General features: G+C 45.9%; 1 protein-coding gene across 1 annotated transcript in view; it reads left to right on the top strand.

The window, feature by feature from the left end:
* The window catches only part of RAB3GAP1 (RAB3 GTPase activating protein catalytic subunit 1), a 465,696-nt gene that overhangs the window by 229,819 nt on the left and 221,517 nt on the right, over positions 1-14,360 (top strand). Inside the window, exon 13 of the mRNA XM_086954315.1 lies at positions 479-648. Coding sequence (XP_086810441.1) covers positions 479-648 — 170 coding nt within the window. The remainder of the gene's footprint in view (positions 1-478; positions 649-14,360) is intronic.

The following is a 14,360-nucleotide window of genomic DNA, read 5'->3' as shown; positions in this document are numbered from 1 at the left end:
CTTCCTTCGTGTCTGTGAAGCAGCAGAGGAAATTCACAGATGTAGCAATTCATCACCCACTTTATTGCTTCAGTTGGGTCTGTGGTGACCATCGGGGACATAGATTATGATTCCACCAAATATTCTTTGCTGAACATTAACTTTAGGGCAGTGAACAATCATTGCACTTGTTGATTCCGGTGAAGGCACAGCAGAACCTTAAGGAACTTACTATTCCCAATAATGGAAGTCTTGCATCCCAAGGTTGAGCTAACCATTGCTGTGACAAAAGCAAACAAGATGCCGCTAGCCATCCCTACGCTTTCATTGCAAACATTTTTCTTTGTGGCTCTTTTATAAAGTCTTGTTTTCATTTTTTTTGTTTTATTATTAAATGCTTGTTGTATTGCTTACACAGCCTTGGAATAGCTCCAAGGTGATTTTGCAAGTTTTTAAATAGCCACATCGTTTTTATGTCCATCTTTTCCCTTTTCTTTAGATGCAGCTGATATAAGTCATGCGTTGTCAAAACTGACTGAGCAGGCTCCAGTGCCAATACATAAGTTATCAGTCACAAGCATGGTGCATAGTGCAAAGAAAAAGATCCGCAAACATAGAGGCGCAGAAGAATCACCGTTAAATAATGATGTCTTGAATGCAATTTTGCTGGTAAGGGAATCTGTTTCATACACACAGTGTGCTTTTTACCTTTCTTGTGCAGTAGCAGGTACAGCTATTAGATGCATGCATATTTAAAATTAAAATATTTTGAACACATCTGCAAGTTTTAACTGGTCAATACATGCACTGTATGAAGTATTTAGCTTTATCTTTCTTTGGTCCAGTCTTGTCTGAGAATATTTAGGAGTACTGTTTGCCGGTAATTTCCCTTGGAAACTGAAACCTGCTTCCTTGCCTATTCAGTAATTGTGCATGTCTAAGAAGGTGTTAGTTCTGTTTTTCTTTTTTTATAAATATATTTTATTATGTCAATAGTCACATTCCGTTCGTCGCTCCCTAAGACAGGAAGCTGTTGATAATTAGTAAACCACATTATGATGATGCTGACATCTCGTTTACAATCGTCCTATTGAAAGAAAATATAGAACAATAAACCTTTACCATTGTGAACCACCCCCCCCCCCCTCCCCACCCCCAATGGTGTTTGTTCTGTTCTGATGAGTTAAAGTATTCTCCTGCCTGAAAAGCATTGACAGCCAATAGGTCTAGCTTTAAAATGCCAACTCCTACTAAAACAGCTATTCACAAATGTGATTGACATAGGTTTCTTACACAAATGCTGTTCATAACATTAATGCCTCCCCTTTTAGCTTTGCCATCCCTGAAGATAAAGTTGCAAGCATACTTGCGTTTTGTATAGCATGTATGCAAGAGTAAAATAACTGAATTTGACAAATAGCGTGATGAATGAGTTTGCTGAGCTCTGACACTCAGTAATGGACAAAATGGCACATGGTTGCGCCTCTGCTGCTGCTTTATTACTTTGCCGTCTTCCTCCTTTCTATTCCAACAAACTGGTTCAGAGGTCTAGAGTCACTGTTACGGGAATTTATCTGGGCTGGGGCCCGCCACACAGCTGCTTTGAGCACCTTGCTATTACCTATAACTAAAGGGGTTTTGAGTTGAAACAGTGTCCCAATAATTAAAACTTTATGATCCATAAGTGCTGGGCCATTTATGAATGTAGGTTTTCTGCTGCTCTAAAGCCACGGAGGCAAACTCAATAGAAGTCTTGCAGCTAATATTCATTGCCGGTAATAGTCGCAAACTTATAATTTGTTTTCATTGATACTTGCTGGAAACTGCCAAATCTGGGATGTTATGTATGAAAACCAAGGTGTAAGGCTGCCAGAGCAGGTCACTTTTCACTAAGGAGTGTTAGAAGAATTTATGACCCCTACATTTTATGACACCTACTCAAGGTCTCTACCAACCTCAGTCTCAAATACACCCAGTTCAGTTATGTACATGTCATCCATGACACCTAAAATACTTAAACTCATATTGCGGGGGAGGGTAGGGGGTTGGGGGGGGGGAGGGTTGGACAGACAACGCTGCCTGCCCTGGATGTGGTATGGCTGGTACAGATTTATACCACAGGGTCTGGATTTGTTTGGAGTTGCAAGTATTTTAGAGGTAGGTGCTTATGCAACTTGAAGCTGTGTTTGACAGAAAGGGCATCTACTCTCGAGAAGCTTGCCTCCTGGGTCTATACTCAAAAGCGTAGGCACAGGAGAGCTGGTAATAGATTCCTGGACCTTGTGCTGATATTGGCCAAGAAATGTCTAGCCATGTGCTGGACAACATCAGCCACTCCACCAGTGAAAAATTGGCGTCATGATGTCAGTAGACCGGTTGAATTGAAGAGCTTGGCACTGCATGCAGAAGAGAAAAGGCATATCCGTAACAACCCTTTAGCCTACATGTGGAACAGAATCCTTGATAATTTTGATGCTGCTGTCACAATCAAATTAAAAGCTTTCCTCTCTGTACAAATAGTACAGACACACACACTTTTTTTTACCGCCCTCATTTTCCTAGTGCCAGAGTGCAATAAAACCATGACCAGGTACTAACTCTACACTCATAAATAATGTGGAATCACATTAAGTTGTGTTCATTTCTAGGTTCATCAAAGGTTAATTTACTGGGCATGAATAATCTGCACCTCTTCTCTTGTAGCAGATGTTATGTATATCTCTTCTGATGCCTGTCACTCAATTTAATTGAATGTACCATTCCGACGTAGCCCTTTGTACTTTGTTTTGGAGCAAACTCCTGTTTACCTTATTTATTTTTTTAAACAACAATTAGATTTTTTTTTTTAAACGGCGTGATGAATGAGTATAAAAATGTCCCTCAAGCGTTCCAGGGGAAGCACAGCATGGAAGGTATAATGGGCACGAAACAGCTCAGAGCATGAGGTGAGATAGTAACAGTTGTCTCCGTGGTGACAAAGTCCAGTCAATATATACTTTAAAGAATTTGTAGCAACAGGTCTTGTAGAGAAGGCTGCACTGTCTTGCCAGACCTAAAAACTAACCTACTTAAATATATAGACATTGAAAAGCATCTCTACCAGGGGTATTGTGGTCTGTCTTCCCCGTGAGTCCAAGTCCTTGAAGGCATTTTAATGTATGGGAACACTCTGAAGTCATTTCACTTACCTGACTTGCTCTCAAGAAATAAATAAGTGTCCAATATGGATCCACTCCACCTGCGTATTTCCTGCTTGCTTTTGACGCAAGCCCTATTTGATGTCTAGATTTCCTACTGATTAGTAGTGTTACCCAGTGCAAACTTTTTACTTTAATTAACTAGCCACGTTTATACCTCGCCTATATCTAACCAAGTGTAACCATAGTTTAAACTTGTTTTACTGATTTTATTGGGGCTTAGTAGAATTGAGGTGAAATGTATTTGTTTGAGACATATGTGACTGTAAATACACTTGCTCTGCATACGTCCGCTGTCTAGAGTTGGTTCCGGATGTGTGCAAGTGGTTTTCTTCTAAGAAGTCTTTTGAGTCACAAGACGAAGTGACTCCTCTTGTTGATAATGTGTATGGACATTGACTCCATCATCTAAAAGAGACAATTAGTTATGGATTCTTCACCTTAGAATTACCCCCAGGTGTCAGACTGGATCCGGAGAATTTTTCTTCAGTAGTACCCCTGCACATCGGTAGGTGGTGTTGGTCGACTCCGCTTTCATCGTTGGCGTCGTGGTCGCCAGAATGACGTCGCAGTATCTACTTAAACGCCGCCCCTGCGAGCTGACTTTAGTTCTTTACATGACATTCCACGCCAGAAGCGCATAGCATGCAATACACGGACTACTGGTGCACAAAACTAGGGCCCTGAAGGGAAGTCCTTTACCCTAGAAGTCAGTTCTCAGAACAGGGAGAATATGTGGGGTGGTGAGGAATCCATAGCTAATCTATGTTTCTTAGATATATCATTACCAAAGGTAAGTAACTTGTTTATCTGAGAGAGACAATCAGTTATGGATTCCTCACCTTATAATATATACCCCAGCAATACCAACCCTGGAGATGGGCCTGCAAACCAAGTTCACAACAGAAAGTCATGGAGAACTGAACGGCCAAAGAAGCTGTCTCTCCGGACTTGGCTATCCAGGCAGTAGTGTTTGGTAAACGTGTGCAATGAAGCCCACGTAGCTGCCTGACAGATGTCTTGAAGGGGAACTCCATGTTCCAAAGCAGTAGTGGCTGCCGTCCCCCTGTTGGAATGGGAACGCAACCCCACTGGAGGTTCATTCTTCGCTAAGGAATAGCAGGTTTTGAGGCAAAGAACAAACCATCGAGAGATGGTCAGTTTTTTAATGGCTCGAACCTTCTTGGCGCCCACATAGCCAACAAAGAGCTGGTCATTCACCCGGAATCGTTTTGTGCAATCCAGATAGAATGAAAGCGCACGTTTGGGGTCCAGACGGTGGAGCCTCTCCTCCTCTTTAGAAGGATGCGGGTGCTGGAAAAAGGTGGGCAAAGTGATGGTCTGTCCTATGTAGAAAGAGGTAACCACTTTGGGACGAAAAGAAGGCCTAGTGCGAAGGACCACTCTTTCCGGATGAACAGCAAGTAAAGGAGGTTCAGAAGAAAAAGCCTGAAGCTCACTCACCCTGCGAGCAGAGGTGATGGCAACCAGAAAAGCAGTCTTTAGACTCAAGAGTCTGAAAGGACAATTCTCCAGTATTACATCTTTCATAGATTCACATGCTTGTATCTTCCCCGTCGTCATGGTGGGAGTCTCACGGTAACAGAATGACCAAGCAGTATCATAGAGAAGAAAAACTGCATAGAAAATCCCCATAGGGGCTGTATTATTTGGTAACCAGACCATTTCTTTGTTTGGTCCAAAAGCCAGCCAATCAGCATTGCTGCCCTGCCCTCACACTCCCCAGCAGAAGCTTCCTGCCTCAGATTTCCAACCGCCTTCGTGTGAGAAAGGAGTCTCCCTGAGCTCTGCTCAGTTCTTCTGTTCCTGAGTGAACTTTTGACCCTTTGGAATCTTGTTTCCTGTCTACTATATTGAGGTATTGTGTGTACTTATTTTCTCATGATGGCTGAAAGCTCTAAAAAGAGGCTCTTCAGGCCATGCAAGTCCTGTGGGAAGGCCAGACTTTTCTCTGAGGACCCACATGAGGACTGCCTTTACTGTCTCTACCCTAAACACCTGGTGAAAGACTGTAAGCTCTGTAGAAAATTTTCTGACAAAACTAAAAGAGACAGAGAGGCTAGATTACTGTTATGGCTTCAGAAGAAGAAGGCCACATCAGGCTCCGATTCTGAGGAGGGATCTTCTCATTCCACTCCCAAGAAAAGAAAGGCCTCTGTTTCTGTGGAGAAAGTGGAGTCTAAAAGGAGTAAATCTAAGGAAAAATCAACCTCATCTCTTCCTATTACTCCTCTGGAGAAGCAGTCAAGTCTTAAAGGACCTGGGTCTGCACCTTCTACCAGCTCCCTAGCTTCTGCTACTAAGCCTGTGGTAAAGACTTCAGCTCCGTCGACGACGACTTCGTCAACGACTACGGCTTCGTCGACGGTAGGATCTAAAGCTGCGTCGACGACTACGACGTTTACGACAACAACATCGACGAGTAAGATTTCACTGTAGGCGAAAAGACCGTCGACGACGGTGACGACGACTCCGTCGACGACAGGTTCGATGTTGAGGATGTCGACGGGGGTCCCGTCGACGAAGGTCCCGTCGACGAATGTCCCGTCGACGATGGTTCCGTCGACGAAGGTCCCGTCGACGAAGGTTCCGTCGACGAAGGTCCCGTCGACGAAGGTCCCGTCGACGAAGGTCCCGTCGACGAAGGTCCCGTCGACGGTGGTCCCGTCGACGGTGGTCCCGTCGACGGTGGTCCCGTCGACGATGGTTCCGTCGACGATGGTCCCGTCGACGATGGTCCCGTCGACGATGGTCCCGTCGACGATGGTCCCGTCGACGATGGTCCCGTCGACGATGGTTCCGTCGACGAAAATCGTGCTATCATCTGCAAAAGCGTTCAATTCTCCGCAGTCGAAGACCATGATCTCGATCCGGTCTTTTCAGTCGACAAGAGGTTCGGCTACTATAAGTAAATCCGCAGAGTTCACCTCATGGACAAAGATTTCCCCTTTGCCACCATCCTCATTGCTGGAGCAGGACTCAGATGGAGAGGAGTCCTCAGGTGCCGCCTACAGTCCTTCTCAGCTTCAGATAAAGAGCCAAGACACGGACGAGGAGGAAGTTTATTCCTTCAGGAACAGACCACAATCTTCCAGATATGAGTCATTTCAGGAATCTGGTGATTATGACGAGGAGGAGGAGCAACATGTGGACTCACGGGAGGAGGAACGTCAAGAGACGGTTTCTATACCCTTCAACCTTGTGTCGGATCTTAGGTTGATGCTAAACGACTACTACTGTCGTTTCCCAGAGGCGAATTCCTTGCAACCAGCTACGCAGACGCCTTCCTCGCAGACACCTAAAGCACCTGCTTCTCAAGAACAAGGGGTGAAATCTCCGCAGGTGGTTACTATAAGGGACGACCTAACGGACTCTGACGAAGATGAACAGCCCGAAGAAGGAGAGCTTGTTCATGATGCTTCGGGGCAGGAATGGGACGAATACGTTTTACCATCGGCTGCATCACCTGACCCACTCAAATCTACCTCCCCTCCTCAAGACATCGGAGGCTTCCATGATATCATGGAAAGGGCGGCCAAGAGATTCAGTCTGGATGTGGAGGTGCAAGAGACGGATTGTTTCTTGTACGATTTCAAGGATGATAACAAAAGGTCACTTCGCTCAATTCCGATTATCCCTCACATCTGGGAGGAGGGTCTAAAGATTCTGAAAACACCGGCGTCTATAGCGGTTTCAGTTCCCAGAATTGAGAAAAAATACAGAGCTCCAGAATCCACAGCAGCCTGCCTCATTGGGCATCCCAGGCCGGAATCAGTCGTGACGCAGGCGGCGCAAAGAAATTCTAAGAACCCGGTGGCTACTTCCCTAGTGCCACCAGACAAGGAAGGAAGGAGAATGGATGGGGCAGGTAAGAGGTTTGCGGTCATGGCAGCCTCTACCATTAAAGCGGCAAATGCTATGGCACTACTTGGCCGTTACAACAGACAAATATGGTCCGATCTGGCTCCCATACTCTCTGCACTTCCGGAAGATAGAAAGGAAGAAGCGGCAGCCCTCCTCAAAGAAGGAGCAAAATCTGCTGCCGAATCTATCGACATCGCCATGGATGTCTCGTCTATGGCATTCAGACAAATGGCTGGAGCGGTTTCGCTTCGCAGGCAGGGCTGGCTCAAGGCGACTTCTTTTCGTCCAGAGGTGCAGGCTAAAATCGTCGATATGCCTTTTGACGGTGAAAATTTATTCGGGAAACATATTGATGAGGCGTTGCAAGGCATAAAGTCGGACACGGATACAGCTAGAGCGCTGGGATCTCTTCAGCAGGGAAGGTTTCAGTCCTTTCGAAAGAGGGGTGCAAGAGGTCAATTTAATCAAAGACCCTCTTTTCAATCCAACCGATATCAACCGTATAATCAGCAGGGATATCGACAGTATAATACTAACAACCAGTTCAGGTCCTCCAACTCCTCTTACCAGCAACAGTCCAGAGGTAAACCGAACGCCATGGGGAAAACTCAGCAGTCTAATAGACGTCAATGATTTCAGGCCGGCGCTCCCCACACAACAGATCCCGGACAACGACCACTATCTGTCTCAATACTACACCAACTGGAGGTCCATAACATCGGACAAATGGGTTCTAGATGTCATAAGCAGGGGTCACACGTTGGAATTTGTGGAAATACCACCGGATCACCCCCCAGTGCTCAGGCTCCACCAACATCGCAAGGAAATGCAGAAAGAAGTACACTCGCTTCTGCAAAAGGGAGCCATAGAGGAAGTGCCACAACATCTCAGAGGGAGAGGCTTCTATTCGCATTTCTTCCTCATCAAAAAGAAACAAGCCCAGAAATGGAGACAGGTATTGGACTTGAGGGATCTCAATCAATACATAAAAAAGATACCCTTCAGAATGTTATTGTTGCAAGAGATCCTACTCATGATAAAGCAAAAGGACTACATGGCGTCCTTGGATCTCATGGATGCGTACTTCCATATTCCCATTCATCGGAAGCACAGGAAGTATTTGAGATTTGTTGTGGAGAGTCGCCACTTCCAGTTCAAAGTCCTGCCATTCTGACTCAAATCAGCCCCGAGGGTATTCACCAAATGCATGGCCCCGGTGGCAGCCCACTTAAGACTGCAGGGGCATTACATTTATCCATATCTGGACGACTGGTTGGTGACAGGTCAATCTTTCAGGGACGCAGCAAGAGCTCTTCAGAGCTGCATCCGGCTGTTTCAGCGCTTGGGCCTGAGGACCAACTTAGAGAAATCCTCGCTGACTCCAGCCCAAGGCATCCAATTCCTGGGGGCATGGATATGCACCAGAGCAGGGAAAGCCTATCCTTCCGAAGAACGAATGAGAAAGATCATGGGACTAACGGCATCACTTCAGGCAAAAAAGTCTACTTCCGTGAGAATATACAAGTCCATGTTGGGGATGATGTCATCCTGCATCCCACTGGTACCAAACTGTCGTCTTCGAATGAGACTTTTGCAGTAACAACTGGACGAACAGTGGGTCCAGGCCAGAGGAACCTTCGAGGATCGCATTGCCATCACGAACCATATGAAGGTGGCCATGTCATGGTGGAAGATTCTAAAGAACCTGGACCAAGGCTTGAGCTTTATTCCTCGAGATCACGACTTCGTGATGACAACGGACGCTTCGCTGAAAGGATGGGGTGCGCATCTTCAGGAGCTGGAAATTCAGGGCCTTTGGTCAGATTGGGAAGCTCAGCTTCACATAAACATGTTGGAGCTCAAAGCGGTGTTCCTAGGGCTTCAAGCGTTCCTTCCCAGAATACGCCATTCGTCAGTACTTATCCAAACGGACAGCACCACGTCCATGTTTTACCTGCTGAAACAGGGCGGAACGAGATCCAAACAGCTGTCGACATTGGCGCAAAGGATCTGGAAATGGCTCATAACCAACGGAATTTCTATTCAGGTTCAGCATATACAGGGAGTCCTCAACACAAAGGCGGACGCCCTGAGCCGCACTCACAATGCGACGCACGAGTGGGAACTACACGACACTCAGATTCGCATCTTGTTCCAAAGGTGGGGCACTCCCACATTAGATTTGTTCGCAACACAAAACAACTCAAAGTGCGTTCAATTTGCGTCCAGGTACCATCAACAGGGCTCCAAGGGAAATGCATTCCTCATGGACTGGACAGGAAGGTTTGCATACGCGTTTCCTCCGTTCCCGTTGATACCGCGAATCCTGTGCAAGATGAGATTGGAACCGTGCCGGATCATATTGATAGCGCCAGCCTGGCCAAGACAGGCGTGGTTTTCAGACCTACTTCAATTGTCGAGGGGCGACAAGATCCAGCTTCCGACATTTCAAGACCTCATCTCCATGAAAGAAGGGCAGATTCTGCATCCGGATCTGCAATCACTAAAATTGTCAGCATGGAACCTCATGAGCGGGAATTTCAAGATCTAGATATTTCACAAGAATGCAGGCATATTCTTTCACAAGCTAGAGCTATATCAACAAACAAAACATATGCAGCGAAGTGGACCCGTTTCTGCCACTGGTGCAACAGACAAAACCTGCATCCGTTTGAGGTACAACCTGAAGGTATCCTGCCTTACCTGCTGTCACTCTCCAAGGCAGGTCTGTCGCATGCTTCGGTCAAAGTGCACTTGGCAGCAATCTCACGCTTCCGGCGGAAGCCAAATGAACCATCTCTCTGGTCCTCCAGAATAATAAAGGAATTTATCAAGGGGCTTTTTAGAGTTTTCCCACCCGTCCAACGTCCACCTGTGCCGTGGCACCTCAATACAGTCCTATTGCAGCTTATGAGGCCACCTTTCGAGCCCATACACAAAACAGACTTACAGTTCCTGTCATGGAAAACAGCCCTCCTTCTCGCCTTAACATCAGCAAGGAGGGTTAGCGAAATCCAGGCCTTTTCAGTGGAGGAACCCTTCTTACAATTTCGCCAGGACAGGGTTATATTAAGAACAAATCCTACCTTTATTCCCAAGGTGGCAACGTCTTTTCACCTCAATGAACCCATTATTTTGCCTACTTTTTTCAGCAATCCTTCATCGGAAGCAGAAAGAGCCTTCCACTCTCTAGACATTTCTAGATGTCTAAAGTTCTACATTGAACGGACAAAAGCGTTCCGCAAGTCCAAGCAATTGTTCATTGCATTCGAAGGACAAAGGAAAGGTCTTCCTTTATCAAGACTGAGTATTGCCAGATGGATTTCCTCAGCTATCCTGAAATGTCACGAAAAAGCGGGGAAGCCGCTATGTTCTAAGGTACATGCACATTCCACGAGGAAGATGGCAACTTCGATGGCCTTGTTCGCAGGAGTGGCGCTGCCAGACATCTGCAGAGCAGCAACGTGGAAGAGTGTGCATTCATTTACAAGACACTACTGTCTAGACACTGCGTGGAAGGAGGACACAGCAGTGGGACAGGCTGTTCTGAAGCGTCTTTTTCAGTAAGGTATGTTCGACTGGCATGATGTATTTTCTATACAGTGCTTTGATTTATATTTAAACATGCATTTATCGCATTACTGATGTATTCATATGTACTGTTATATCATTGCTTTGTGGCAGAGCTTCCTTCTGAGTTCTGTCCTGGAAACGCTACGAATATGGTGAGCACTGCTTACTACTCTGATACAAGCATGTGAATCTATGAAAGATGTAATACTGGAGAAGGAATTAGTTACTTACCTGTACACTATAGTTCTCCAGTATTATCTTTCATAGATTCACATGCGCCCGCCCGCCTCCCCGTTTCTCAGACAGAACCTGTTTCTCGGTATTTATCCATGTCTCTCACTCGGGGACGGAAATCTGAGGCAGGAAGCTTCTGCTGGGGAGTGTGAGGGCAGGGCAGCAATGCTGATTGGCTGGCTTTTGGACCAAACAAAGAAATGGTCTGGTTACCAAATAATACAGCCCCTATGGGGATTTTCTATGCAGTTTTTCTTCTCTATGATACTGCTTGGTCATTCTGTTACCGTGAGACTCCCACCATGACGACGGGGAAGATACAAGCATGTGAATCTATGAAAGATAATACTGGAGAACTATAGTGTACAGGTAAGTAACTAATTCCTTATGTAGTGGCTCGAAAGGAGCGCACATAAAATAGGTCAGAACCAGGTTCAAGTCCCACTGTGGAATTACGAAAGGAATTGGAGGAAACAAGGGAGTAATGTCCTTAAGGAACTGATTTCCAATGGGGGACATGAAAAGAGAAGGCTGATCAGGAAGCAGAAGAAGAAAAATTCTCCGGATCCAGTCTGACGCCTGGGGGTAATTCTAAGGTGAAGAATCCATAACTAATCTGTCTCTTACAGATATATCTTTACCGAAGGTAAGTAACTTGTTCGTTAGATTGTTTTTCTTTCCTGCGTGGTTCGGACATGTTTTATAGCACTCCGGTTCGAGATTGTCTTGGGCTCCCTTCAGTTCGCTGTTCATTTCGACCATTGTCTGTATTGTTTCTGTCGCGTTTCCGTCATCGTGTACAGAAAATCAGAACACTTTAGCCCGTCGTTTCGACGTGCACCACTCGCGGCCATCTGGTCTTGCCTGTTCGGACTTACTGTTCATATCATCGGCTTTGACCAAGAATGCACTGCTAATGGAAGGGACTCTATTTCGCTTTTGTCCCAGGTGCCATGCAAAATACCCGAGAACCGACCCATCAGGTCTGCAACTTATGTCTGTCTCCAAACGATTGAGAGGTGTACTGTGAGGCTTGTCGATCCTTTTGATCGAAAAAGACTTTTGGTGACTATTGTGCATGTCGCAGATAGATGCAGCGCAGGGACACAGAAGAAACATCGGGCATCTTCGGACAACAAGATGTCGAGGAGGAACAGGGACATCGGTCTCCAAATCCAGGATCTTCCTCTGGTCCAGCGTACCATGAGTACCCATGCTCCTGTTCAACCAGTCGAAAGACAGATTGTTTCGACTGAATATACGGCTTCCGGGACACCCCTGAAAGCAGGCCACAGTAGGCACCGACCATTTGCTGCAGACACCCGGCCCTTGTGGTCGTCACTGAAAGCAAAGCTGAAACTACTCCATTCTGCATCGAGCCGACCATCTGCCTCCACAGGTCTGCCCTGCTGTCTGCCTCTTCAGCTCTGACCACTTCAGCACCAAAAACTTCAGCATCGAAGTTGTTTATCATACCAATTTTCCAAATTATGCATGAGCGCCTTGATCCGAAGTAGAAAAATCTGCATATACAGCCTCACACTGGCTGTATTTTAGCTCAGTCTGTGCAGTCGGCACCCCAACCATCTAAGCGCCAGCTTTCTTTTGAAGAGGCCATAGACTTACCGGTTCTTACTAAGAAGGACATAGCAACCTGTCCTCCTGCATCCTCTACAACCTGCTCCAACCTCTTTTCCACCACCACCTTCATCACACCATTCACATGATGACCCAGTGGACATTACACCACAGGGGTCTTCACAGTCGTCCTCTGACGATCATGTGGGGGGAGATGATTCTTATCCACAGATCCTTGGGATAATTATGATCTTGATTCCCTGTGTGATACCGACCCAGATCTCTACCAAGCCAAACCATCACCCCCGATGATGCTTCCTCTTACCAAGACCTCATTGCTAGGGCAGCAGGATATCACCAGGTCCCCTTAAACAAAGATCCTGTTGAGGACAATTTCCTTTTTGAAACATTGTCCAGCACACATACATCATGCTAATATCTTCCTATGCTCAAGGGCATGCTATGCCACTGTGATGATATTTATAAGGATCCAGTACGGGCACATATTATTACACCCAATGTCGACAAAAAATATTAGCCAGCACTCTCATATCCTAGTTACATCAAGGGTCAGGTACCCCCTGACTCACTAGTTGTGTTGATTGCCCATAAAAGGGACAACTCAAAATCTTCAGCAGGTGCTCCTCCACCTGACAAGGAGTCCAAACTTATCGACCCTTCAGTGAAGCAGGTGGCAGCACAATCATCCAATCATTGGCAGATTGCCAACTCACAACTTTAATTGGCAGTGTATGACAAGGCACATTGTAATTAGATGGAGGATCCCCTCCAGCCCTTTCCTGAGGAGTATAAAAAAAGGGGGCATGAAATTGTAAATAAGGGCAAATTAATATCCAATAACTCAATTAGGTGTGCCCTAAACTCGGTGGACACAGCTGCTTGGGGCATCAATACAAGTGTATTGCTGCGTAGGCATGCCTGGCTCCATATATATGACTTCAAGCCAGAGGTGCAGCACTGTTGAATGTTTCATTTGACTAGGAGAATCTCTTTGGTCCCCAGTTGGGCCAAGTATTAGAAAAAATGAAAAAGGACACCAAAGTAGCTAAAACACTGGGGTGGCTCCAAACCCCTGCTTCGCGTAGCTCTTCTCAGCGCCCCTCATACAAACATGATAACAAAACTATACCCCCTGATGCCTCTGCCTCCTTGTACAGGCAGCAACATCAGGCCTCCCCTCAAGGGGATACTATAACGGTACATAAAGAGGAAGCAACTACAAGGGTCAAGGTAGGGGTGCTTCAGCACGCATTGCACCCTCCACCTCAAAAAAGTGACTCTCTTCTCATTCACCCAGAGCATGTAACACTTGTTGGGGGTCAACAGCAATATTTCTTCCTCACTTGGAAAACTGTAACACCAGATCAGTGGATGATGGATATTATCCAACATGGCTGTTGTCTGAAGCTCATTAACGCTCCTCCAAACATTCCACCTCACAGACACAATCTCTACATAGAACATCAAAACTTGCTCAAACAAAAAGTGTAGGTTCTATTGCGCAAAGGAGCCATAGAGCCAGTTGTTTTTCAATACCAAGGTTCCGGAGTTTGATCTATTTTTTCAAATTCCCAAAAAAGACAGATCACAGCGGCTTATCTTAGATCTCAGGCCTTTAAATCACAGCATACTATCAGAACACTTCCATAGGGTCACTCTTCTGGACTTGATCCCTCTCCTCCAAAATGGTGACTTTATGTCAGCACTAGACTTAAAGGGGGCCTATTTTACATCCCAATCCATTCAGCTCATCTAAAATACCTCCGATTTGTTTTAGCTGGAAGACACCACCAGTTCAAACTACTTCCACTCAGAGTCACTACTGCACCCTGTGTGTTCACCAAATGCCTAGCAGTAAATCTGCGTAGACAGAACACTCATGTCTTTCCATAT

This window comes from Lissotriton vulgaris, chromosome 2_1 (assembly GCF_964263255.1).
Source record: "Lissotriton vulgaris chromosome 2_1, aLisVul1.2, whole genome shotgun sequence".
In the NCBI taxonomy this organism is placed as follows: domain Eukaryota; kingdom Metazoa; phylum Chordata; class Amphibia; order Caudata; family Salamandridae; genus Lissotriton; species Lissotriton vulgaris.
Note: the sequence above shows the minus strand (reverse complement) of the source record. Positions and strands in the feature narration are given on the sequence as shown.